Source organism: Micropterus dolomieu, linkage group LG19 (assembly GCF_021292245.1).
Source record: "Micropterus dolomieu isolate WLL.071019.BEF.003 ecotype Adirondacks linkage group LG19, ASM2129224v1, whole genome shotgun sequence".
Lineage (NCBI taxonomy): Eukaryota > Metazoa > Chordata > Actinopteri > Centrarchiformes > Centrarchidae > Micropterus > Micropterus dolomieu.
In genome coordinates, this window is record NC_060168.1 from 15,598,993 (window position 1) to 15,621,373 (window position 22,381).

A 22,381-nucleotide genomic window follows, 5' to 3' on the forward strand; every position below is an offset into this window, starting at 1 on the left:
TCCGCAGCTTCCAAGTGAACCGAACTCAGCCTTCGAGATCGACGGAAGCCAGCTTGACGACAAGGAGTAACTTTACATAACCGAGGTGATTTACAGCGGCTCCAGCCAGGACGACGAACCAGGAACACAGGCGGGGTACAGGAGAGGTGTCCAGCGGGAGAGGTCGGGTTATGTTTATTTATGAGGCCCCAAGAGGCTAAGAGAGCTTGTGTAACCGGCGAACTCGCCGGTTCTCATAACTGTACCAGTAACGTTAGTATTTTAGGATGATACATTTGATGACGAGTGGAAAACGATACTTTTTGATGTATAGGCTACCTGAGCATCTCTGACAACGTGGACATGTGGGAGCCATCACGTCTTCAGTTATGAATCCTTCAAAAGATAATTGCATTTCCTCTGTGGAAAAAAAACTCATTTCGCATACAGACTGTCTTCTGCCCTGAAGTGGATCTTTAATATTACCAGGACCATGGTCCAACCCAGGAAACACATTTTAGGAGATAATGAAAGTCATGCCACTCATTTAATTATGGCTTCGCTTAGCTGTTTAGCAAACCAACGACTCACACATGATATCTATTAACTACGCGTGAAAGAATAATAAACCTTAACATTTCGCTAACGTTGAAGTCTATCGTCTCATCCAAATCCATCAAAGTTTACGCCATTTAAGTAACTGAACATCTCGACCTCTCGTGGCCAAACGAGGGATGGACGCCAACTATCACGTGAGTTTGCAGTAACGTGACTTTTACAAACAGGAAGTCTGTCTCGAGCCCCGAAACTTAATCATAAACCATAAACGCGTCTGGATTGTCCCAGTTTACAGTCACCGGTCTGGCCGTCGGGAACTTACGGCGCTGGACGCACACAGGTGAGATATGTAACGTTAGTATTTAAGCGTAATGTTTTGCTCATGTAAGGCAGATTTCTACCTCTATCCACCGCTTGAGGACTGCTATTGTCAAGACAAATGAAAAGCTTGCTCTACCTTTGTTTTCCTTCACGAAATGTCCCTCATCAGTCAAGAGAAGCCTTCGACTAATGTTTTTAACGCTACGACTTTTGTGTCATGATGATCTTTCAATCTCGTCTCATGGGCATGGTGTGCCACTAAAAACGAAACTTTACTTGCCGGAAAAAAAAGACATAAGGGGGTGAAACCGCTGGGATTATTATTCGTTTAAGTAAATGCAAAACTTCCTTTTTTGAACATGGTTTTTTTTGTATACTTGCATTCATGTGTTTGAAGTTATAGGTGTTGTTTATTTAAGTAAACCTTCATACATGTTATTACTTAATACATACACACAGCTGTCAGTTTATAGGCACACCCATGACTGTTGTATGAATAGTGGATTTATGTTGAAGCGTTGATTCAACTTCACGGTGAGTTTGGAGGCTGCAGTTTTTGGTGCTGCTGTGGAATTTTCTCCAGCCCATTTATATTAATGAGGTTAGTCTAAATATAACCCAATACAGCTCACAAGCACCACAAACCACTGCCTCCAAAATGACCACACGATTTTATGAACACTTATCTACAAGTAGCATGTAACATCACATTCATAAAGGTATGATTTATTGCAGAGCTCTCTCAGCAGAGTGGTTTGTTTTAGCGAGGTGGATATAACTGACTGCAACTGACTGTAGAGCTGCAACAATTAAGCAAATAATCCAATAGTTGTAATCTATTAAATTAATGGCCTACTATTTTGATAGTAAATCTAATTATTTTCTGGTGTCTTCAGTCTTTGTCAGTAAACTGAATACCTTTGGCGTGTGGACAAAACAAGACATTTGAGGATGTCATCTTGGGCTTTGATAAAAGCTAATCGACATATTTCACAATTTTCTGACATTTTATAGACCAAAGAACTCATCGATTAATCGAGAAGATAATTGACAGCTAAAATAATTAGTTAGTTTCATCCCTAACATATACAGCCTGTAGGGGAATTTTACTCACAACTGGGGAAGAAAAACTGTGCGCTTGTAATATAGACAAAGACATGCCTGTGCAAGAATGGAAACCCCATCTGCTCATCACAGCCAGGAGGAGTTGACACTTCCCTTTTCTTTAGCTTCCACTCATAAGCTTCTGCTTTGTCCCTGAGAGGCTTTTATTGTTCTAATGTAAAACAGATTCCTTGAGAACTCGCCTATAAACTGCACTACTTTGGCTACGTTGAAAGTTTTTTTTTTTTTGAGTAGATTATTCATTTGCATTTGTCTCCTTGGTGCAGCTATGGGCTCCATGTTTCGCAGTGAGGAGGTGTGCCTGGTGCAGCTCTTCCTTCAGTCCGGCTCGGCCTACAATTGTGTCAGTGAGCTGGGAGAGCAGGGCCTGGTTGAGTTCAGAGACGTGAGTAACTATTGATTTAGCTCTCGGTTCATGATTTCGTGGTGAAAAGCTCAGGGTCCAGTACAAACGGAGGCCCATTACCCTCCTAAACTAGTCTGCTGCTCTTTTGGCCAGAATGCTTTTCCCTGTGCAGCCAGTTTGACCACATTTATGCCTTCTTTACCTGCAAAATTTGGATTGATTTCAACCCTGTTTTTATGTGTCATATTACAAACCTCTGCACAGTAATTGATCTGTTTACAGTGAATATGATTTGGTACTAATTGAAACCTCTGCAGCATTTTTAAATCTGCGCCTTGATGAGATGGTGAACTGATGGTTGCTTTGAGTCACGTCTCATCAGACAAACATGAGTAAACCTGTTGCCCTCTTCCTCTCCCCTCTGCTGTTTTAGTTAAATCCTAACGTGAACTCCTTTCAGAGGAAGTTTGTCAGCGAGGTCAGGCGATGCGAGGAACTTGAGAAAACCTTTTGTAAGTGTTGACTCATTGTTTCCCTATTTTATTTATTAGTTTTGTTCCAAATCTACTTTTTCCCCTTTCTGACCTTCTCTATCTGCCCTCCAGCCTTCCTGGAGCAGGAGATCAATCGCTCCATGTCTCCACCCTTGCAGGGTCCCCTCCCTCCTCCATGCCCGATGCCTCTCGCCCCTCAGCCCCGTGAACTCATCACCATAGAGGAGGAGTGCGAAAGGCTGGCCAGAGAGCTCAAAGAGGTGGGCACTAAAAACAAGGCTGAGATGCTAAATCAAAGAAGAGCCTCTGTCGTCTCATTAATACACCATCTAAGCAGGTTGAACTTATTTGGCTTAGACAGATTTTATATTTTTTTTTCTTCATTTGCGCTTGTCTCACTAGGTGTCCAGGAACAGAGACAGCCTCCGGGCTCAGCTGACCCAGCTCTGTCAGTACCGAGGAGTCCTGACCAGGACGCACTCTCTCACAGCCTCACAGGTGGTACATTTCTGCAAAAATACTGCATCATTTATTACCTTTCATCGTTGAGCTGTAGTGAGCAAACTGATTTCTGAAAACTAAAAGAAATGTCTTCTCCCTTGGCTCCTTCTCACAGGCACCGCCACCTGTACTGGAAAGCCAAGGCCTGTTTGATGTTCGCCAAGATGTCCACCTCAGGTTGGCCTCATTTTCTAAAATGTCCATTTATGTGTTTTATGTTTTTGTTTACATTAAACACGTGTTCCACTGCATCCCCTCTCTCAGTTTTGTGGCAGGAGTTGTCCATCCTTGGAAGGTCCCTTCATTTGAACGGTTGTTGTGGCGGGCGTGTCGCGGTTATATCATCGTGGATTTTAGAGAAATGGAGGATCGGCTTAAGCATCCGGACACGGTGGGAACTAGGAGACAGCAAGAGGGGATGGTTATGAGATGCATGCGTTATTCCTGTTGCAGGATTAGTCTCTGATTTGTTACGTCAGATTTTTCATTACGGGTATTTTATCACAGCTGTTTCTCCGTTTGCAGGGGGAAATGGTGCAATGGACAGTGTTCCTCATTTCCTATTGGGGCGATCAGATTGGACAGAAAGTCAAGAAGATATGTGATTGGTGGGTGAACCTGTGCATCAGTTTGCAAATCGGAGATTTCCACACCGTAGCACCCGTTGAACCTGTTGAGTAGCTTTTGATTTTCCCTCCTCACAGCTTCCGCACACAGACATTTGCATACCCTGAGAGCACTGCTGAGAGAGAGGATATTCTCCAGGGACTTCAAGGCAGAATTGAAGATATTAAATCCGTAAGTATAGGGCATGTTTATAAAAGCACAGAATATTGATACAATCCCCAGGATTTACCCTCCCTTTTGAAATGCCTGTATCACTCTGAAATTACTAGCAAGCACAAAAATAGCAGTAATGTGGGTTTTCAAAATCTATTCAAAGAACATTTTTTTCCGTAGTCCTTCTAAAATATCCACTCTCACTTCCTCTCTACTTCAGGTGTTGTCGCAGACCGAGGCCTTCCTGCAGCAGCTGCTGATGCGGGCGGTGGCTGTGCTGCCCCAGTGGAAGGTGCGGGTGCAGAAGTGTAAGGCAGTCCAGATGGTGTTGAATCTCTGCAGCCCCTCCGTCACTGACAAATGCCTGATCGCTGAGGCCTGGTGTCCCACTGCCAAGCTGCCGGAACTGCAAAGCGCTCTGAGAGAGGGAGGGGTAAGACAAAGGCAGAGTTGTAGATGAGGAGGCTTGACAAACATAAATAAACCGCCTAATTTTTTACAAATCCAACCCTTTCTTCCATCTTCAGAGGAAGAGCGGCAGCGGGGTCGACTCTTTCTACAACCGCCTGCCTTCCTCCACCCCTCCACCTACCCTCTTTCCCCTTAACTCTTTCACAGCTGGTTTCCAGAACATTGTAGATGCCTATGGAGTGGCCAGCTACCGTGAAGTCAATCCAGGTATGTCTGCACACCACTAAAGAAAGTCTCTTCATTAAAGTCTTCATTAAAGAAAAAGGAGATGTCAGATGTTCACAGTAGAAGCCAGAGAATGCTCAGCCTCACATGTGTTTGTTTCTTTAAAGCAACTTTGTGTTGATTCTGGCAGTTGTAGTGTTTCATCTGCCGCGTGTTGTAAAGATCCAGACCTGGCTAGTGTGAGCATTTGGTTTGGAAGCAAGTGAAAGAAAGATGCGTATGATGATGGTGAAACAAAGTAAACTTTTTTTTTTTTTTAGTACTGGTTAACATCTAAGTTACATGTCTGCCTACAACTAACAGATTTGGTTGCTCAGTAATAGTAATTATGTTAGGAAAGCTAAAGTTATCAACATTCCCTAATAATGTTATGTCTTCATAATAAATGCAGTAAGGCCAACAGAAAACATTATATTATAAGCCAGTTGTACTAAAGTAATGTCCACCATGACCTTTATCTCCATGGACTGTACACAGCCAAATCAAATAGCAATTCTCTCCACCTGTTGAATGACCGACCAAAGTTGACTTCCTTTCGCTCTTTGCTGATCCTGCCCCAGTGTAGCCATAACCACAAAATTTAAAGAACATTCTCCTCCCGCTTCTCTTAAAGTGCCTAACATACTACTCACTGTGAAACTTTACCTGGGATAATGTAAACATAGGCTTTGTCGTTTGATTTCGCGGGGGAAACCCAGTGCCAGGCATTAACAACAACTATTTAAAATAGCCAATCGTCTCGCTGATGGTCTTGTTTGCTTATGTAGGTCATATAGAGGCATCAGTATTAAATTGAGACAGTGTCATAACCAGTCAAACCAGTTTACCTTTAGGTTTGGTTAAGTGTTTTCTCTCAATGCCTCTGCAGCGGTGTACACCATCATAACATTCCCCTTCCTGTTTGCTGTGATGTTTGGGGATGTGGGTCATGGTTTACTGATGACTCTGGCGGCCCTGTGGATGGTTCTTGAGGAGAAGGACCCCAAACTCAAGAACAACACTAATGAGGTAATTCAGAGGACATTCGCACACCGAGCCCACACATAAACACTTTGTTTTAACAGTCAACCATTTTAAATAATAAAGTGAACATAAACTGAAAAGATTGACATTCATGACTGACATGAACATGACTGAAAATGTGTGCCAAATACACTATGTTTGCTGTTTGTAAATGGCTACTTGAGTACTTACTCTACATTGCTCGTAAACAGATTGAAGATTTGGTTAGAGTTTGATGAATTCAGATTTTTTTCTTACCAACCTGAAATTTCATATAAAATGAAACTGGCCAACAGAAATAAAAATTAAACTCACTTCTCATTTTGTTGAGAGCAACAGTGCGTGGACCATCCCATGCAATCCACCTCTGGGCACACATCATCACCAGAAAATTTTTGCCTACATTTGCACAGTAGCTAAATTAATTTGGCACTAATCAGGTCTTTTCTAGTTTGAGTTTGTAGGTATTGTCATTAATACTCATCCTAAACATTGTTTCACCAAGATCACTAAAATTAAATGTATGTGAAACAAACATTGCCCAGATTTGGGGCTCCAGTATATAACATCACAAACCTTTTTTAAAATTGTGTCTATATATATTTTCTTTAACCGTTTGATGTACAACATAAGTCAAAAGTGACCCAACTGAGTTTTTATTTTCTACATCTTTGAAATAAATTAATTCCTCAATTAACTTGTCTTTGATCATCACAAATCCTTATTCTCATTTTTCCATTCTTCCTTTTTGAATAAAAATCTTTTTTTTCCCCAATCACTACCCTTCTAATGCACAACATGGGTCAAGAGTTACCCATTATTCTTTGTTATTTTATGCATGATAAGAGTGTTCCTTTACGATATATATTTTGTTTTTGATTACCACAAATCGTTATTTTTATTTTTCCTTTCTTTCTACATCAACAAACATGATTTGTATTTCTACATTTAAAAAAATGACCCATGTGTAATCACTATGAAATTTAAGAGGAACATTTGCTATTTGGAAATGTTTGCACACATTTACTGTGGACAACGATTCACTTTCACAACTCAGCACGGCTGCTTTTGCACATCCGATGCATGTAAGTCTTATCTTACAATGGTTTTATCTTCGAAAGTATTTGATATATATTTATATATTTGAACACTAGGTTAAGGGTTAGTGTTGGTGCTCTGGTACAATGTGCTGGATGTTGCCTCCCTCAATGCCTACACAAACTTCACTGCACAACACCATTCTGATTACATGGGTGCTGTGACCAATGCACAGCGGCTACTGAGCAAGGAGCTGGGCAAAGAGCTTTTCATGCCACATATGAAGAGGCGCATTGAGGGCGCAACCCCCATCTCCAAAAGCATATCACAGACGCAGTGGGAAGATTTGGAATAAAAATTAAAAACAACCACTGCAGGACATCGGACAGGAGGGCCAAGAGAGGAGGAAGAGGTGCAAGATCTGCCCAGCTGTGAAAGATGCTGGTGTTCCCTGTGCATCAGGCCTGGGAGCAAGGGGCACAAACATGTAGTTGTCATTTGTGATGCATGTACGCACTGAGATGGCAATTTGCACCGTACCCATGTAATTTCCTTTCATCAGCTTGATTTTATTCAGTCACATTCACTACAGTTACACTACAGATATACCACAGTTCAATATCAGTGATATGAACTATATGTTATGCGTGGCAAAGTGACAAAAACATTCCCAATACATTAACTGTATTACTCTTTGTTCCAAATCACCGCTAAAATAATTATTTTTTAATCACATACATTTATGAGTCATTTTGTGTGTAAACTTGATTTAGTAACACAAAAACTGTTCTTGTTAATAAAGTAAGAAGGGAAAAATGAAAATGATTTGTGATAATCAAAAATGATATGTAATGAATACTTGAAATATTAAAATGATAAATAATGAAATAAATTGATTTCAAAGGATATAGCAAAGAAACATGCATGAAATAACATAGGAAAGGAATACAGGTCATTTTTGACACAGGTTGTGCATTAGAAGGGGTTTGTATAGCGTGTGCATCAAAGGGTGAAGAGTTAAAAGAAAAACATGAGTAAAATGGCGCCAAAACAAAGTACCTTAAACGTGTCTTTGACCTTGCATATTAAATACTGAAATGAAATCCGGCTCTATGTTTCAGATCTGGAGGATGATGTTTGGAGGAAGGTATCTGATTCTGCTGATGGGACTGTTCTCTATCTACACGGGGGCCATTTACAACGAGTGCTTCAGCAGAGGCCTCACTACCTTCAGCTCAGCGTGGCACGTCCGCCCGATGTTCGAGAAGAACATATGGAAGTGAGGACATTACATGCCTTCAAGCTTGAATTCTTGTTTTCTCTTTTTACACGTTGTTTCTTGTCCTTCTTAACCTATTTGTGTTATATTTCTTTCAGTTCATCGGTCCTGGCAGGGAACCAATACTTGTCCATGGATCCCGTTGTGTCTGGTGTTTTCACCAGCCCCTATCCATTTGGCATCGACCCAGTATGGCTACCACACTCATCAGCCCTTACGTCATGATCCATTTTCTTTCGTCTTGTCACCTTGTTTGTCACTGCATCTATCCTCATTCTCTCTTGTTTTGTGTCAATGTCAGATCTGGGGGCTGTCCAACAACAAACTAACTTTCCTCAACTCGTACAAGATGAAGATGTCCGTCATCATCGGTGTCATTCACATGACCTTTGGAGTCTGCTTGTCATTTTTCAACTACTGGTAAGTGATCATGTTTTACTATTTTGAACCATTCTTGTTTGTTTTCATATTTATCCTGACTTGCCTTCACATATCCTTGTTTCTCTGTCCCTGCTTTCCCTTGTTGGTGTCTGCTCCAGGCACTTTGGCCAGATACGCAGTGTGTTCTTTGTTCTGATCCCAGAGCTGTTCTTCATGGTGTGCCTGTTTGGCTACCTGGTGTTTATGGTGGTCTTCAAGTGGATCGCCTACACTCCCGCCCAGTCCAAAATCGCTCCCAGTATACTTATCCACTTCATAGACATGTTCCTCTTTGCAGACAACCCTGACAACCCCCCACTTTATGAAGGACAGGTGTGTGGATTATTTGTTTGTGTGTCTGTCTGTCTTTGGGGGTTTATTTTATTCTGTTAGTGCAGTATGAAAATGAAAGCTGCTTGAGACACCTAGCACAGTGAACATTTAATCTGCGTAATCTAATGTCAAGGTTGTTTAATTGTTACTGGGTCATGGAGGTGACATGGATTTATTTATTTTTTGTTTTAATTATCCAAAATAGGTATGTTAAAGACACAACAGCCAGGTAGTCAGCAACTGGATTTTATTTTCTGACAGTACATCTTGCAAGGGAACGCTGTTTGGCAGATTACTCTCAGACCCCAGATGCTGAAGTTTCCCGTAAACGCATGAACACACCAACAGACGACTTAAAGCGACCAATACTTTCACTACATAAACAAGCAATGATAATGTTAACTGTTGCTCAGATTTTTTATTATAATAATATAATTTTGACAAAAGTAAAATGAATAGCTCACTGTGGGGAATATCAATCTTGAGCTAGTTTCATGTCTCTGCAAGCTCATTTTCACACTGTACTAATATGAACAGAAACTAGTGAACATCTGGAAGGTAAAAATAAAAAGCAGTTAAACCCCCAAAAAACTATGGCGTGCTTTGCAGAAGTTAAAGTACATGCTAAACAACTTTGTTGTAGTAAAAAAAACTCCAGTGTTATCGTAAAAAATAGCTTACGAAAGTGAGCATGTGTTGCTTAAAAGCGTAACAGCTGGTCCTGTAACTCTCCATGTGTAGACTGTGGTGCAGACAATCCTGGTGGTGCTGGCGCTGTGTTCTGTCCCGGTCCTCCTGCTAGGGAAGCCCACATGTGAATACATCACATTCAAGAAAAGACGACGTCAAGTGGTGAGTCTGTGTTTCGCCAGACATCTTGAAGCTTATTCTAGAGTTTAGATGTATTTTCTGACTGATTTCTGGTTCTCTGCATCATCTTCAGGAGGGAGACAGACGTCCGCTGGTGACCGACGACGGCTCCATCAACACTCATCAGGGGGAGGTGGAGGGAGGAGCTGCTGAAGAGGAGGTAAGAGAGAAGCCTGAGTAACAGATTAAATCCAGTCAGAAATGTACAGTTGAGATTCTTGTGTTTAAACTACGCTGTCTGCAGGAGTTTGATGTCGCAGACGTGTTCATGCATCAGGCCATCCACACCATTGAGTACTGCTTGGGCTGCATCTCCAACACCGCCTCTTACCTCCGACTCTGGGCTCTCAGTCTGGCACATGCACGTTAGTGGCACACATACACTCTCTCTCACACACACACACACACACACACACACACACACACACATAATCTACACCATCATCCTCACATGGTTCACATACACAGACAGACTTCCCCCTCTAAAGTCAAACACACTCACTCTATTCTTTTTTTATTCAAACACACATGATATACTTTTTCCAAGCACTGACGGCTGTCTGATGGTGAGTTATTTGTGTCTTCACAGAGCTGTCAGAGGTGCTGTGGGTGATGGTGATGCGTCTTGCACTGAGGTGGCAGGGCTATGTGGGATCTGTAGTCCTCTTTGTGATTTTTGCCTTCTTTGCTGTGTTGACCATCTGCATCCTGCTGGTTATGGAGGGACTCTCAGCTTTCCTGCATGCGCTGCGTCTGCACTGGTAAGGAAGGGACGGAAGGCAAAGGGGAAAATGTGTTAAACAATACTTGATGGGTTAATTAAGACATTTTTTAAATGCTTATACAAATAGTCTTGGTTGCTTCTAATGTTCCATAGCCATTTCTCACAAAGGAGGACTAATGAGTAGGTGTACACTGAGTAAAACTGCTCTTATTAAACAAAACCTTGGGACAGAATCATTCCTAAACAAATGCTGCCAAGTTGTAGCTTACTGCACTACTAACGTTACTGTATCTGAAAGAGCAATAAACTGTTTTAGGCTATAGCCTAATTATAATTTGAACAGTATCTATATCAGTATATAGTCATCTACATTTTATAAACAGTACTGTATAATGTATTTAAATTATTCACAGTAGAGTAATTTGAAAACATTTGATATTATTGAATTATGTTGACAGTCAACATAATTCAAAAAATAGTGAAGCGGACCGTTTCATTACTTTGTATTCATGTAATAAATATACAGATGCCAATTAGATGGTGATCTGCATGAGAAAATAATATAGTGATATACTGATTTGACTCGGACAGAGGTTTCCAATGTAATGAAAACATAAAATGCACTTAATCTTCAGTGTCACCTTAATCACACAACAAACTAAACAATCTAAACCCTTCTGTTACTATAGCTAATAGCAATGTACCCAAACATAACTGTGCACACAGAGATGTTTATGGTATTTGGTTAAATCCAGCTTCACATAAGTCTCCATACTGTAGTCATTTTTCTTTAGGTTTAGGTTTGTACCAAACATCAAAAGACCTTCTTCATACATAAAGAATCCTGGGATTCAGTTATCAAAGTTAACCTGATAATTTAGTAATCCATCCCAGAACATCCCCAGACAAGTTTCGTGTCTTTTCATAATGGTGTACACATCGCACTCTGTTGACTGTTTGTAACCTGACAAATATGACATCATTGATGGTGGTAGAGAAAAGATTTAAGGGTCACCAAACTATCCATTTGGGGACCATGAAAATTCACAAACAGTGTTGTTTTTATGTTGATGTTTTTTTAATTCAACTCATGGATTAAGAGGGATTTTCCCGACAGTGGTACCATACATAAAGTCAGAGCAACTCAAAAATGTATATTCAGCTTCATATCCACTGTATCCACTGTGAGGAGATGTAGAGAAACAAAGTGGGTGGGCAGAAATGGAGTATGTGTTGTAGTTTATATTTGTATACTGACTCTGCTTCTCTGTCTTACAGGGTGGAGTTTCAGAACAAGTTCTACAGTGGAACAGGCTACAAGCTCAGCCCTTTCTCTTTCTCATCTCTGATCAATGCATCAGCTGCTATATGATCGGTCAAACAATGACTTAAGAACGGTTATGTTAACCTATGTACATTATTGACTGCTTGGAGAACAACTACACACATCAGAATGACTTTGTCTCCCCGTCTTAACAGTCTTATTCAATTGCCTTTTGGCTATGAAAACATTTAATTCGCTTGCATAATGATCATGATGGTATAGACTGTTATTTTTGCATCAGTATAATGAGAATGAGTCCCTATATAATGAATTTCACTTAAAAAATATGTACTTTTGTATCCCCTCGCTAATTTCTTTACATTATCAGTGTTATATACTGCTCTCTAATTAGTAGCTCAATAAATAGTTAATGATCTTTTACTTTTCACTGTATGAACATACATTATATATATATATATATATATATATATATATAGATAGATAGATAGATAGATAGATAGATAGCTAGATATCAATTATGAAAAGGGAAACCAATCAATTAATGAATCTGATCTCCAGTTTAAGGGAATGAATGAGTGATGAATCGCTGTATTGTGCTTTAATAAGCCAGTCCTGTAGGATTCTTCAATTGATGGCAGGGAATTATCTGAATGGTCTTCAGCAGCCAAAGATTTTTTTATGTCATTACATACATTATGTCTTCCAGTCATAACAGGTATTTATTGGTAGTGAAACATTTTTCATGTGCCTTACTGAGAATGAGTGCATGTTTATCCACTAAGTCTTATGGACAGATCATAACATCCCATTATCATGCCACTATTTTGAACAGAACTCTGCCCTGGATGTTATCTCTTTTTTCCCCTGCCGGTATGCACTGTAAAATTACATTTTAACTGAAATTAAATATGATTTTCTTGTTTAATATCATTGTGAAAAGTCATTTATTGAACAGGCTACCTTACCTGTTATGTAGTGACATAATTTATTGTGTCACCTATGTATGATTTGTGAGGTTACCAATGATGGAAGAAGTATTCAAATCCTTCATTTGAGTGCAAGTGTAAGGAGTAAACCCACAATGAAAAAATAGCCCCATTACAAGTAAGAAGTCTAGAATTCAAAATCTTATATAAAAGTACAGAAGAATTATCAGCAAAATATACTGTAGTAAGTATAATATAATAATCTTTAACATTGTATAAACAATTTTTCACAGACATAGTGCATACCAAATGAAAGGTCTGGCCTAAAGGAACTTATTGATACCACCACATCACTATGGGAGCTTCTATTATCATCATATCGCCCTGTAAAGCATGGGAATTCTTTGCTCATTATTGATCAATATTCATTGTATTTATTAATATTTTAATGGGTTTTTTTTGTTATTTGTATGGTTGTATGAAAATAAATAGTGTTTTGAAGGAAAAAAACATTAAAAAGTCAACATGTAAACAGTAAATATGGCCAAAACATGGATACCACCTGGGTATATCTTTATAAATTGTATAATAATTGTTGTATATTTGTTTCTTTTAATCAAATTTACAGTTACAGTAGTATTAAAGGTGAAGTAGAAGATGTTTATTAGGATCTGCAGGATGATGGTTATGATAATGATATTGCCTTTGAAATATATATTTTATACTAGGTAACGATGAAAATCGCATATTTTCATTTATTGCATCTCCATTTACTCTGTAATGGTAACAAAAATAGTTTAATTCAAATTCATATTCTTTAGCGTCTGACCTATCGAAGGAGACCAGAATTATGCATCTAGGCCAAATGGTTGAGAAATGATTCCTGAATAATTTTTGGAATGTTATTTTTCCTAGAAATAGGGGCAAATAGCTGGTAGTTTCCAACAGGTTAATCTACCTAATTTATTTTTCACCACTGGACGGTACAGTCGAAAGCGAATGTCTTTCTTCTGGAAGAGGGCGGGTAAACGGAACCGTCTAAACGCTGGCGTTTGTTCCTGTCAGTGCTGCTTGTAAAGTAGCACCACGTGAACCGGATGTTGTCTGAATGTCAAAGATGGCGCTCCACATGTCACGGTGAATTCTTAGACAGAAGAAATGAGTATGTATTCATATTTTTAAGAACATAACGGATAACAGCACATTGACTGGACTTTTATTCTAACTTATGCGGTGAACACAGCTGAGGAGGAGATGGCTTTGAGCGGAATAAGTCGCAGTGTGCGGCTGTTGTCAGGTCAAATTCAACGGTGTCGTCCTGTTGTGGCTACAAACCAGACAGGTAAGGAAGATATTTTCATTACGGCTGTTGCCCTTTATGTTAACTGGTTTAACTCTAAAGTACCAACTGGTCGGCCTTTGTTTTCTGAAACCTGTTGTCTGTTACCCAGCTCGGTGTCTGAATCAGGCAGCCTCTCAGCCGGAGCCCAGCGCTGAGGACAATGAAGCCGTGAACCCGACCTTTATAAACAGAAACCCCCGGAACCTGGAGCAGATGGCTCTGGCTGTGAAGGACCGGGGCTGGAAGACGACCTGGCCCCACCGGGAGTTCTACCACAGGTCTGTGTCGAGGAAATATGACAAACATGTTAAGATATTTAGACATCTGTTGTGTAAAATAAGATTTTATAATAATTTTCCACTTGGTGTCACATCGGACTTTTAAACTGTGAATGTAATTTGTATTCCAGAAATAATTCGTGGAAGAAACCTGATGTAGTATGACACTGTAGTGTCTTTGTATTAAACTGTGACTGTGGATTTTGTGTCGTTAATGTCATCAGTCCCAGAGACAGAACTTATTTTCATATATAAAGACAAATCATAACTACATGAGTGCATTTTTTTACTTGACATCTCTGTCAGACGTTTAATCCTGCAGATCTAAATAAACCATAGTTTTTTACCTACTGCGTCACTTCTATTTTACCATCTTTTCAGGTTGGAGTTTTCTCGCACCCAGCACCATGTGACTGCACAGGTGTTCTCCAGCAGCTCTCCTGTCCCGGTGGTTTCCTGTTCAACCAAGGAGTGGGCTGTAAAGAAGGAGCTGGCTTCCACAAGCTGTGTGGCGGCGTGTCAGGCCGTGGGCGAGGTGCTGGCACATCGATGCCAGCAGGCTGGAATCACTAGGATGGTGTACAGGGCGATCCCTTGGACGTACCGCTCCGATGCTGTGAGTACATGCAGCACCAACTGCTTTTTCCCCCCCTGATAAGTCAGCGCCTGCTTCATGTTTATTTGTTCTTTGACTTGTTTCTTTCACAGGTTCAGTCTTTCAGAGCAGCAATGAAAGAGGGAGGAATCACCCTCAGTGAGCCCAGAAGGAAATACGTCAGTACCTGAATTTAGGTGTCATCTGTTTTGTAAAAATGTCCTCTGTATCCCTTACTCTCTGCTCTTTTGAGAACTCTTACTATACTGATATGAAGATCTCCAGACAATATAAAGAGAAACAAACTGAGTGAACGTAAGGTTGCTTGACCCTGTGCTTTGTCTCTTGTGGATAAAATGTTTCTGAACAGAAGCAATCCAGTTTATTATTTAATAAAGAAACAAAGCGGTTGGTTTGAGTATAATCATTTATTTTTAGCTCAGAGTGCTTCTTGTAAACAAGAGAGAGGTGCATACAGTGGAGAGCTGAAGACGAGACTCATTTCATTTTAATAATACAGCGAGACATTGGCTCAGGCAGAGGAGAACAGTGTGTTGTGGGTTTATAAAGTGCATGTTTTCTTTAACGGTCAGCATGCAGGTTAAATGAAATGGGCTTTAGCTTGGGTTCACCAAATGAAAAAATAACACCAGCATGAAATAAGAATATTCCACATCAGAATCTAGTGATCAGAAGTCTGACAACAGTATACTGAATAATTTACTTCAATCCAATAAATGTCATTATAAATACATGAGAAAAACCCTGAACATTTTGTCCTCACAGCAAATATGTGTTAATACATATATCTGCATACATGCAAGACCTTGGGAAGTCACATTTATACTGCAATCAAAACAAAGTGAGAAACGGGACAAAAAACAGACAATATACAGCCACCACGTAGTAAAAACATTACACACCAGTCATAGTCCTATTTCATTCTCAGGTTGAAGGCACTCACACAGCCCTGGTGTTTAAAGAGGGGGAAGAAAAATAAAATGGTGATGCTGGTTCTTAACATGCTGACATGATAAAGACTTTCAATTAAATATATTAATTGGCACCTTGGAATACATTGTTTGGCAAACATGCTTGTGCCATAAAACTGGCCCTCACTTGGTCCATAAACCACAGCTGAGATCCTCCCAGCTGTGGACAATCTTGTGAAAAAAAGACTTCTGATGACAGAGAGAGAGTATGAAACACATTTTAAACAGTCTACCTTGGATTGGCAGCATACAGCCTCATATTTACAGAGGAAAAGTAAAAGAGAACAGTAATTGCATAGATATGTCTGGAATCCGTGTATGGTTTTTGTTCTTTCATTATTTTGTTTCAAAAACGAATCGGAAAAAAACAAGTTGTTTTTTCCGTTTTAAAACCAAAACGGGAAAATATTGATTTTGATATTTAATGTGCCCGATTACTGTAGCTTTGTGTGTTACACTTGATAAACCTGCAGCAGGTACACTTGGGCGGTGCCTGATTAAATGTACATCAACATAAGTGTGTTTTTAGTAAGAAAAACACGAGGCTCAACGTTCAGTTTGTAACTCACTAGCAACTGGGACAGGAACGCCTCAGAAGTAGCCTAAGAATCTGGTTTTTAAGTTTTCTTCAGTATCAAATTAATTCAGTGTTAGTTGTCAGTACATCCGTACACAGCAAACATTAACTGTTACCAGTTAAATTGGCAAGCTGTATATTAACGAATCATACACGGGTTAAAAGGTTCGGTTAATTTTCATTCAGCCTCACTACACCGTTTCAAACTGACCTTTATTTTCTTCGTGAGATGGAAAAATTTAGGAAGTTGCGCGGCACTGCCGAGAGCCTCCAGTTGCCGTAACATATGGTTTAGGCTATGCCTAAAATCAGGAGCATCGGACTTCATCCAGCCAGAGGGAACGACCACTGACCGTCCAGTGCGCTGATTCCACTGGCAACACAACCCATAGTAGGTGTACCGGAGAGGGAGCTGGGCGCTGGAGCATCCAGGGCGAGGGAGAGGAGCAACCTGGTGTGCTGCGGACGGTCAGTGATCATTCCTTCTGGTTGGATGAAGCCTGATGCAGACCACAGCTGTTGCAAACAACAGGCGCTCATGTACAGCAGCCAGTTAGGTTTTCAAACTAACAGTTTTTCGGTTTTTGTTTTGAAACAGAAAACGACTTGCTTTTTTGGTTTTTCCGATTTGGTTTTGAAACAAAATAATCAAAGAACGAACCATACACGCATTGTCTGGAGTGGTGATACAAGAGCAGAAGAGGGAACGAGGGAGGACGCTACATGGAGGGAGAGACCGGAACATCTGTATGCGGTGAGATATGTTCTTAAAACACTAAAAAGAAGAATACTAATACAACACTGATACTTCAGCCATCAGATATTCAGGCTTTCACTGGAATAGCAATACTGCAGAAAGACCCTTTTATCAACAGTTATCCATCTGTTACAATAGTTATAAGATCTGCAATGCACAAATTAAAACTTTCATCATCTAAATAATCTAAATATAAAGCCAGAGTGTATCAGTGTATAAAAACCTTGGCATGTTACCGGAGCACACTTTTACTTCAGGTATCGTCTCATTCACCACTTTTTCCTCCACCATCGATTGCCTCCTTTATAGGTTCCCCCCTGTACCTCCCTGCTCTTCCATCTCTTTAGGTTTTGCTTTGACCGGCGTCCTGCAGGCTTCGTGGTTCAGGTGAAACATCCACACACTCTCTCTGGTGAATCAGCCCCCGTCGTGCCAGGCTATGCCTCCGCTGCCCCGGAGACCGCCTCGGACTGCCAGGTATCTTGGAAAAGAACAAAGAGGCAATGAGCATTGGCACTAAACTAAACTGTTTAGAGTTTTTCAACCTTAAATCAGGGTGAGGAAGCTAAAAAAACAAGTGAAACATGGCATCAAAAGCTGTTAAAGGTTCAGTGTGTTAGTTTTAGTGACATCTAGTGGTGAGGGTTGCGAATCGCAACCAACAGCCCACTGCATTTACGTGCTACTCAGATGGTCTCAGTTGTGAAGTCGTTCTTTTGACTTCAGTGTGTGTCCATGTGCTCTTAAGTCAGAATGTGGAATCAACATGGAGGCTACTACAAATGTGTGTTGGATTAGCATTATCAGAGTGTATAAACAACACGGAGACATCTATGATATTTTCTATCAATTTAATTACTAAATTCAACAACACAATGGCTGTGAAAACTGTCAACATATGGTCCTCTTTTAATCTCTCTCTCTCTAAATATAAGTATAGACTACCCCTGGCAGTTTTAAAGTTTTTATTATTTGTCTACTTATAAATTTGTATACTGTTCTGTGTACTTCTTTATGTTCCATGTACACTTTTTTCTTTATTCCTCTTTTTGACACCTCAAGAATGTGCCATCAGCGACCGCTCACCCCCCCTTTCCAAGCATGCAGGAGAAGCTACAGTGTACGACACGCTCTTGCCGGCTCTTAATAATAAATAATAATAAATAATAAACTAAATAATATGTGGTCCTCTATTTGTCCAAATTTCACTTCTCTTCTTACTTCTAATAAACCAGACAACAACAACAACAACAACTACTACTACTAGTTTTTCTAAGGTAATAAAAACTTAGTGGTTCACCACTGGAAACATTGTTATGTATATTATATTGCATTTCTATCAACAGATCCTCCTAAATATTACACACTGGACCTTCAACATTACAACCAGAAATATATTTCCTGTATCTTCATTTTCTGGCATTATTGTTAAAAACTTTAATAAAAACAACTAGCGAATTTAAAGTGACACTGTACATTTGCACTTCAAGTACCAACCAAGCTGATATGCTTACAGAAATATAAGCAGAATCACACTCAAGTTTGTTAAATATTTAAAACACACATCTAACACCTCTTTCCAGAATTAATTTCAACACCGGGCTCCTCTAACTTTCCTCAACTTACAAATCAGCCATTTGCGTGTTCACCAGCTAAAACTATTAGGAGCGTGAAACAGAGAGTGGCTTCATTTACCTGTCCTTTATCCACCACATCATCTAGTTCACTAATGGACTGCATGAGGGAGAAAAGGTTCATCCTGCCACTGCGATTAACACTCGAAGCAACCTTGAGGTGAGAAAGAAAAAGAACATCAAAAAACATTGTGAAGCGGTGAGATCAAACGGCTTCATACGCGATGATGTTGGCCAGTCTGCTCACCTTGTCTGGTTCATTTACTGTGATAATAGGATTGATGTCTGGTGGTTCTGTCTTCTCGGGTCCCTGGGTGGTATCAGAGTCGGGGGTGGGCTCTTCAAACACCTGGGTGCGTTTGGGGAGATAAAAGGATTGTAGCTGTGAAGATGAAAAAGATCAGCAGGATTTAAAGTGCGAATAACATATCAATGAATATTATTACCTCTGCGTGCTCCACTGGATCCTCTTTTTCATCTGAACTCATTTCATCCTCATAATCATCCAGCTCATCGTCAAGGTCCTCATAGTCCTCCTCTTCCTCTTCTGCCTTGGCTCCTTCCCCTCCCTCCTCCTTGCGTAGTGACTTTTGTCTTTGGTCTCTCGACATTCGCCTCCAGAGGGCGCTGTGACGCTGCTGACTGAAAAGATGAAGGATCATACAGGACCAGGTTACCCCCAGGATTCTCAAAGTTAAATTTAAGACTTTAAGACCTTTTTAATACCACCTAGGATGAAATTTAATACCAACTTCACCGTTTAATGGAAAATCTGTGTTAATTTTAAGCCTGAGAAAATTATTAACAAAGTTACATGAATTTAATAAAACATTTTATTATAATACATTCATATTTAACACACTATAGCTTGGGGTGTGTTTGTACTTTGATAAGATAAAATTAATCAAGGATGTCACTTTTTGGTGAAAAGAGGTGGGGACATAAGGGTTCAGATTAGGGGTGTGACGATACACTTAGTGCACATGCATGATTCACAATATTGGGTTCACGAGAACAAGACAAGAAGATATTTTAACACCATTTAATAAAATATTCAATGCTGAAATATATTTAAATGGGGATCCCCTAGAAAATTTTGAGCACTAAAACACTTAATTTCCTGCATTCTGGAGACATTTTCTGCACCAATTTATGGTAGAATTGTCTTTATTTAAATAAAGTGAATCAGATTTTTTTAGCTTAAACTTTTTTGTACAATGCATATCTGTTTCTTTTATCTTTAAATTGCATTGCATGTTTTCTTATTGGGCAAATAAATCTTTCTCAAAGTATTTTCATTTCTTGTTGCAAGCCATCTTTCACAACATATTTAAAAATGCTTTAAAAAAAAAAAGTGATGGAGACATGTCCCCAGTATCCACAGTGTAAATGACACATGAAATGAATACAATAAGGGGTGAAATCAAAAATGCAAACAAATTGTGTGGTATGAGTTGTTGCAATTAGTTGCACCTTGGTTAGATAAGGTAAAGTAATATATTATGCCAATTGCTTCAGTGATTATTCATCTTGTTCTGTTTTTCTAAAGCATCTAAAGGCTGCTTGAAATATAGTATTATATAGTATTGGCTTGAAAGCAGCGGGGATAAGGAGTTGGGCTCCGGTTTGTTTTTCCCTCGTTCTCTTGATTGGCGCATCTGGGTGAAGTAAGTTTAATGTGCATTAGTTTGATGTTTCCATTCACATAACGTTAGCCTACAACAGCGGCGCAACGCCGACACACAGACCCTGTGTTGTTGTGCTAACCTCAGCGCCACTGCCCTCAGCCTCGCCCGCCAACTTGTTCGCATCTCTGGCTTTCTGAATTTCAGACACTTGCCCATTCTGAGTCGTCAAGCTAACATTAGTGGCACTTCAGAGACGTTTTCTTTTCTTTTCTACCAACTGACTGATTCGCGCAGAGCTGGATGCCAGAGCTGTTGCAAAGCAAACACTTCACAGTCCAGAGCGTAAACAGGAACGTTACCTGTACTGCCGTACTTCACTGATGACGTTATGGCATTAATTAAATCCTACGAAAGGACAAGAAAAAATTTAAGACCGTGGTAAACGAATTTTAATACTTTGGTAATGAAATTTAAGACTTTTAAGGCCTTATTTTTGGAATATGAAATTTGAGACTTTTTTAACACTTTTAAGACCCTGCGGGTACCCTGAGTACAGTGTTACTTGCATAAACCCACACACAAATTCTTAAAAAGCCCCAGACAGTGGCAAACCCCAAATAAAGTGTAATATTTTATTTAAAGTGTCTTGTAATTTTCATGTCAGCAATGTGACACTGGACATCACCACAATCGCTATGTTAGAATAGAGATCTTCATGCAGCATCAGGCCTAAGCTGACCTTGCGTTGAGGATGCCGTTGTAGGTCTGGAGCTGCTTCATGAAGCCCTCGTTTGGCTTGACGATGGAGCGGCGATCCCTCGTGTAGGCCAACGCCACATCCAGTGACCAGTGCTGCTGCTTCATGGCATATGCGATCACTGTGGACGCAGAACGAGAAACGCCCATCTTGCAGTGCACCAACACCGCCTGTCCACTCTTCCTGCGACACACAGAGATGGAGAGGAGCTCAGTCAGCGGTTTAGGGATTTTGCTTTACAAATAGTGGAAAGATAATAGTGGGAAGTGACTAGATTCCCTGCCGGAAAGTACATTTTTAGGTGGTCCAAATGCAATTGAAAAACAGAGAATCACAATTTTTCTGTGCTGCATCTCTATAATGCAGTCAAGAAACTTCCCAATTCAGTTTTAAGATGTCATTCACATAGCTTAAACTTATTGGAAGTAGAAGTCACAGAGTGACATCTCAAAACTGCAAAATTGGTGGTGAAGCAAAGATAGGAACGTAGTACATGATAAAAAGAAAAAGTTAAACATTTTGAGAAATTATTCCTACTATATTATTCCTTTTTATATACAGTCTATGTATTATTCACTGCTGGAGAGTTAAATGACACACTTGTGTGGGTACGCTAAGTAGGATACTAACAGCTAACATGGCTCTGTCCAAAACATTAAAAAATAAAAAGGCAGCCTACCAGCACCAAACTTATTGATTAACACAGAATATCTTGTTTGTTTAACCCAAAGAGTAAAAATACAGTTTTACAGGGGTTATGTTTGGGACCATTTCTTGGCCAGGCACAGTAACTTCCTGGAGTCTCTGCCTGTTGCCTAGCAATTACTGAGAGCCAAAAAAATAGCCCGGCAAATAGTGAGCTTTAAAAGGTGCTGGCAGACCAACTTATCGGCCAGGCAATATTATCAGCCGATGAGCTAATTGCATTTAAATCATTATCAGCGTTTATAACAGCTGATTTATGACTATTAAAAAAAGAAACGTAGAGTTGGATATTTCACTCATGTCATTAGTGTTGCATAGTTTTCCCTGCAACCCCCATTAACAAAACAATCAGCTAACCGGAGTCTCTGAGCATGCAGAGGAGTGTATGTGATCACAGTGAGTCATTTGTCACATGAAATATATGAATTAAATAATAATA

At 39.9% G+C, this 22,381-nt stretch overlaps 3 protein-coding genes across 5 annotated transcripts in view; 2 read left to right on the forward strand and 1 right to left on the reverse strand.

Annotated features, from left to right (window-relative positions):
* The first annotated feature begins 47 nt into the window (after positions 1–47).
* tcirg1b (T cell immune regulator 1, ATPase H+ transporting V0 subunit a3b) lies at positions 48–12,676 on the forward strand. 2 transcript variants are annotated; one of them, XM_046030990.1, is made up of 22 exons: positions 714–731; positions 826–877; positions 2,250–2,368; positions 2,763–2,841; positions 2,935–3,083; positions 3,226–3,321; positions 3,440–3,501; positions 3,589–3,715; positions 3,850–3,932; positions 4,029–4,122; positions 4,325–4,537; positions 4,632–4,782; positions 5,669–5,808; positions 7,962–8,119; positions 8,218–8,308; positions 8,421–8,539; positions 8,659–8,872; positions 9,614–9,724; positions 9,816–9,902; positions 9,987–10,107; positions 10,332–10,503; positions 11,745–12,676. In XM_046030990.1, the coding sequence occupies exons 1-22, from the start codon at positions 714–716 to the stop codon at positions 11,836–11,838; spliced, it is 2,550 nt and encodes an 849-aa protein (XP_045886946.1). In that variant the 3' UTR covers positions 11,839–12,676. The 2 variants fall into 2 exon arrangements, with proteins under 2 accessions (XP_045886947.1, XP_045886946.1); XM_046030991.1 differs by lacking the exons at positions 714–731; positions 826–877 and adding an exon at positions 48–162.
* Positions 12,677–13,759: 1,083 nt separating this feature from the next.
* On the forward strand, positions 13,760–15,303 carry mrpl18 (mitochondrial ribosomal protein L18). 2 transcript variants are annotated; one of them, XM_046030997.1, is made up of 5 exons: positions 13,760–13,814; positions 13,921–14,019; positions 14,129–14,297; positions 14,679–14,913; positions 15,006–15,303. In XM_046030997.1, the coding sequence occupies exons 1-5, from the start codon at positions 13,775–13,777 to the stop codon at positions 15,081–15,083; spliced, it is 621 nt and encodes a 206-aa protein (XP_045886953.1). In that variant the 5' UTR covers positions 13,760–13,774; the 3' UTR covers positions 15,084–15,303. The 2 variants fall into 2 exon arrangements, with proteins under 2 accessions (XP_045886953.1, XP_045886954.1); XM_046030998.1 differs by having other exon boundaries at positions 13,789–13,839.
* Positions 15,304–15,305: 2 nt separating this feature from the next.
* Positions 15,306–22,381, reverse strand: part of si:ch211-203d1.3 (protein phosphatase Slingshot homolog 3) — a 17,453-nt gene continuing 10,377 nt past the window's right edge. The window contains exons 13-17 of the mRNA XM_046030993.1: positions 21,220–21,420; positions 19,299–19,494; positions 19,100–19,201; positions 18,914–19,006; positions 15,306–17,699 (exon numbers count right to left, since the gene is read on the reverse strand). Of these exons, the coding sequence (XP_045886949.1) occupies positions 17,562–17,699; positions 18,914–19,006; positions 19,100–19,201; positions 19,299–19,494; positions 21,220–21,420 (730 nt within the window). The 3' untranslated portion in view covers positions 15,306–17,561. The remainder of the gene's footprint in view (positions 17,700–18,913; positions 19,007–19,099; positions 19,202–19,298; positions 19,495–21,219; positions 21,421–22,381) is intronic.

Excerpts from the sequence above, each read along its gene's own strand:
- tcirg1b (XM_046030990.1), top strand. Across the intron at positions 878-2,249 it reads ACGGCGCTGGACGCACACAG|CTATGGGCTCCATGTTTCGC; the intron begins GTGAGATATGTA and ends TCCTTGGTGCAG. Across the intron at positions 8,120-8,217 it reads TTCGAGAAGAACATATGGAA|TTCATCGGTCCTGGCAGGGA; the intron begins GTGAGGACATTA and ends TATTTCTTTCAG.
- mrpl18 (XM_046030997.1), top strand. The coding sequence starts at position 13,775 with ATGTTGTCTGAATGTCAAAGATGGCGCTCCACATGTCACG. Across the intron at positions 13,815-13,920 it reads ATGGCGCTCCACATGTCACG|CTGAGGAGGAGATGGCTTTG; the intron begins GTGAATTCTTAG and ends CGGTGAACACAG. Across the intron at positions 14,298-14,678 it reads CACCGGGAGTTCTACCACAG|GTTGGAGTTTTCTCGCACCC; the intron begins GTCTGTGTCGAG and ends CCATCTTTTCAG.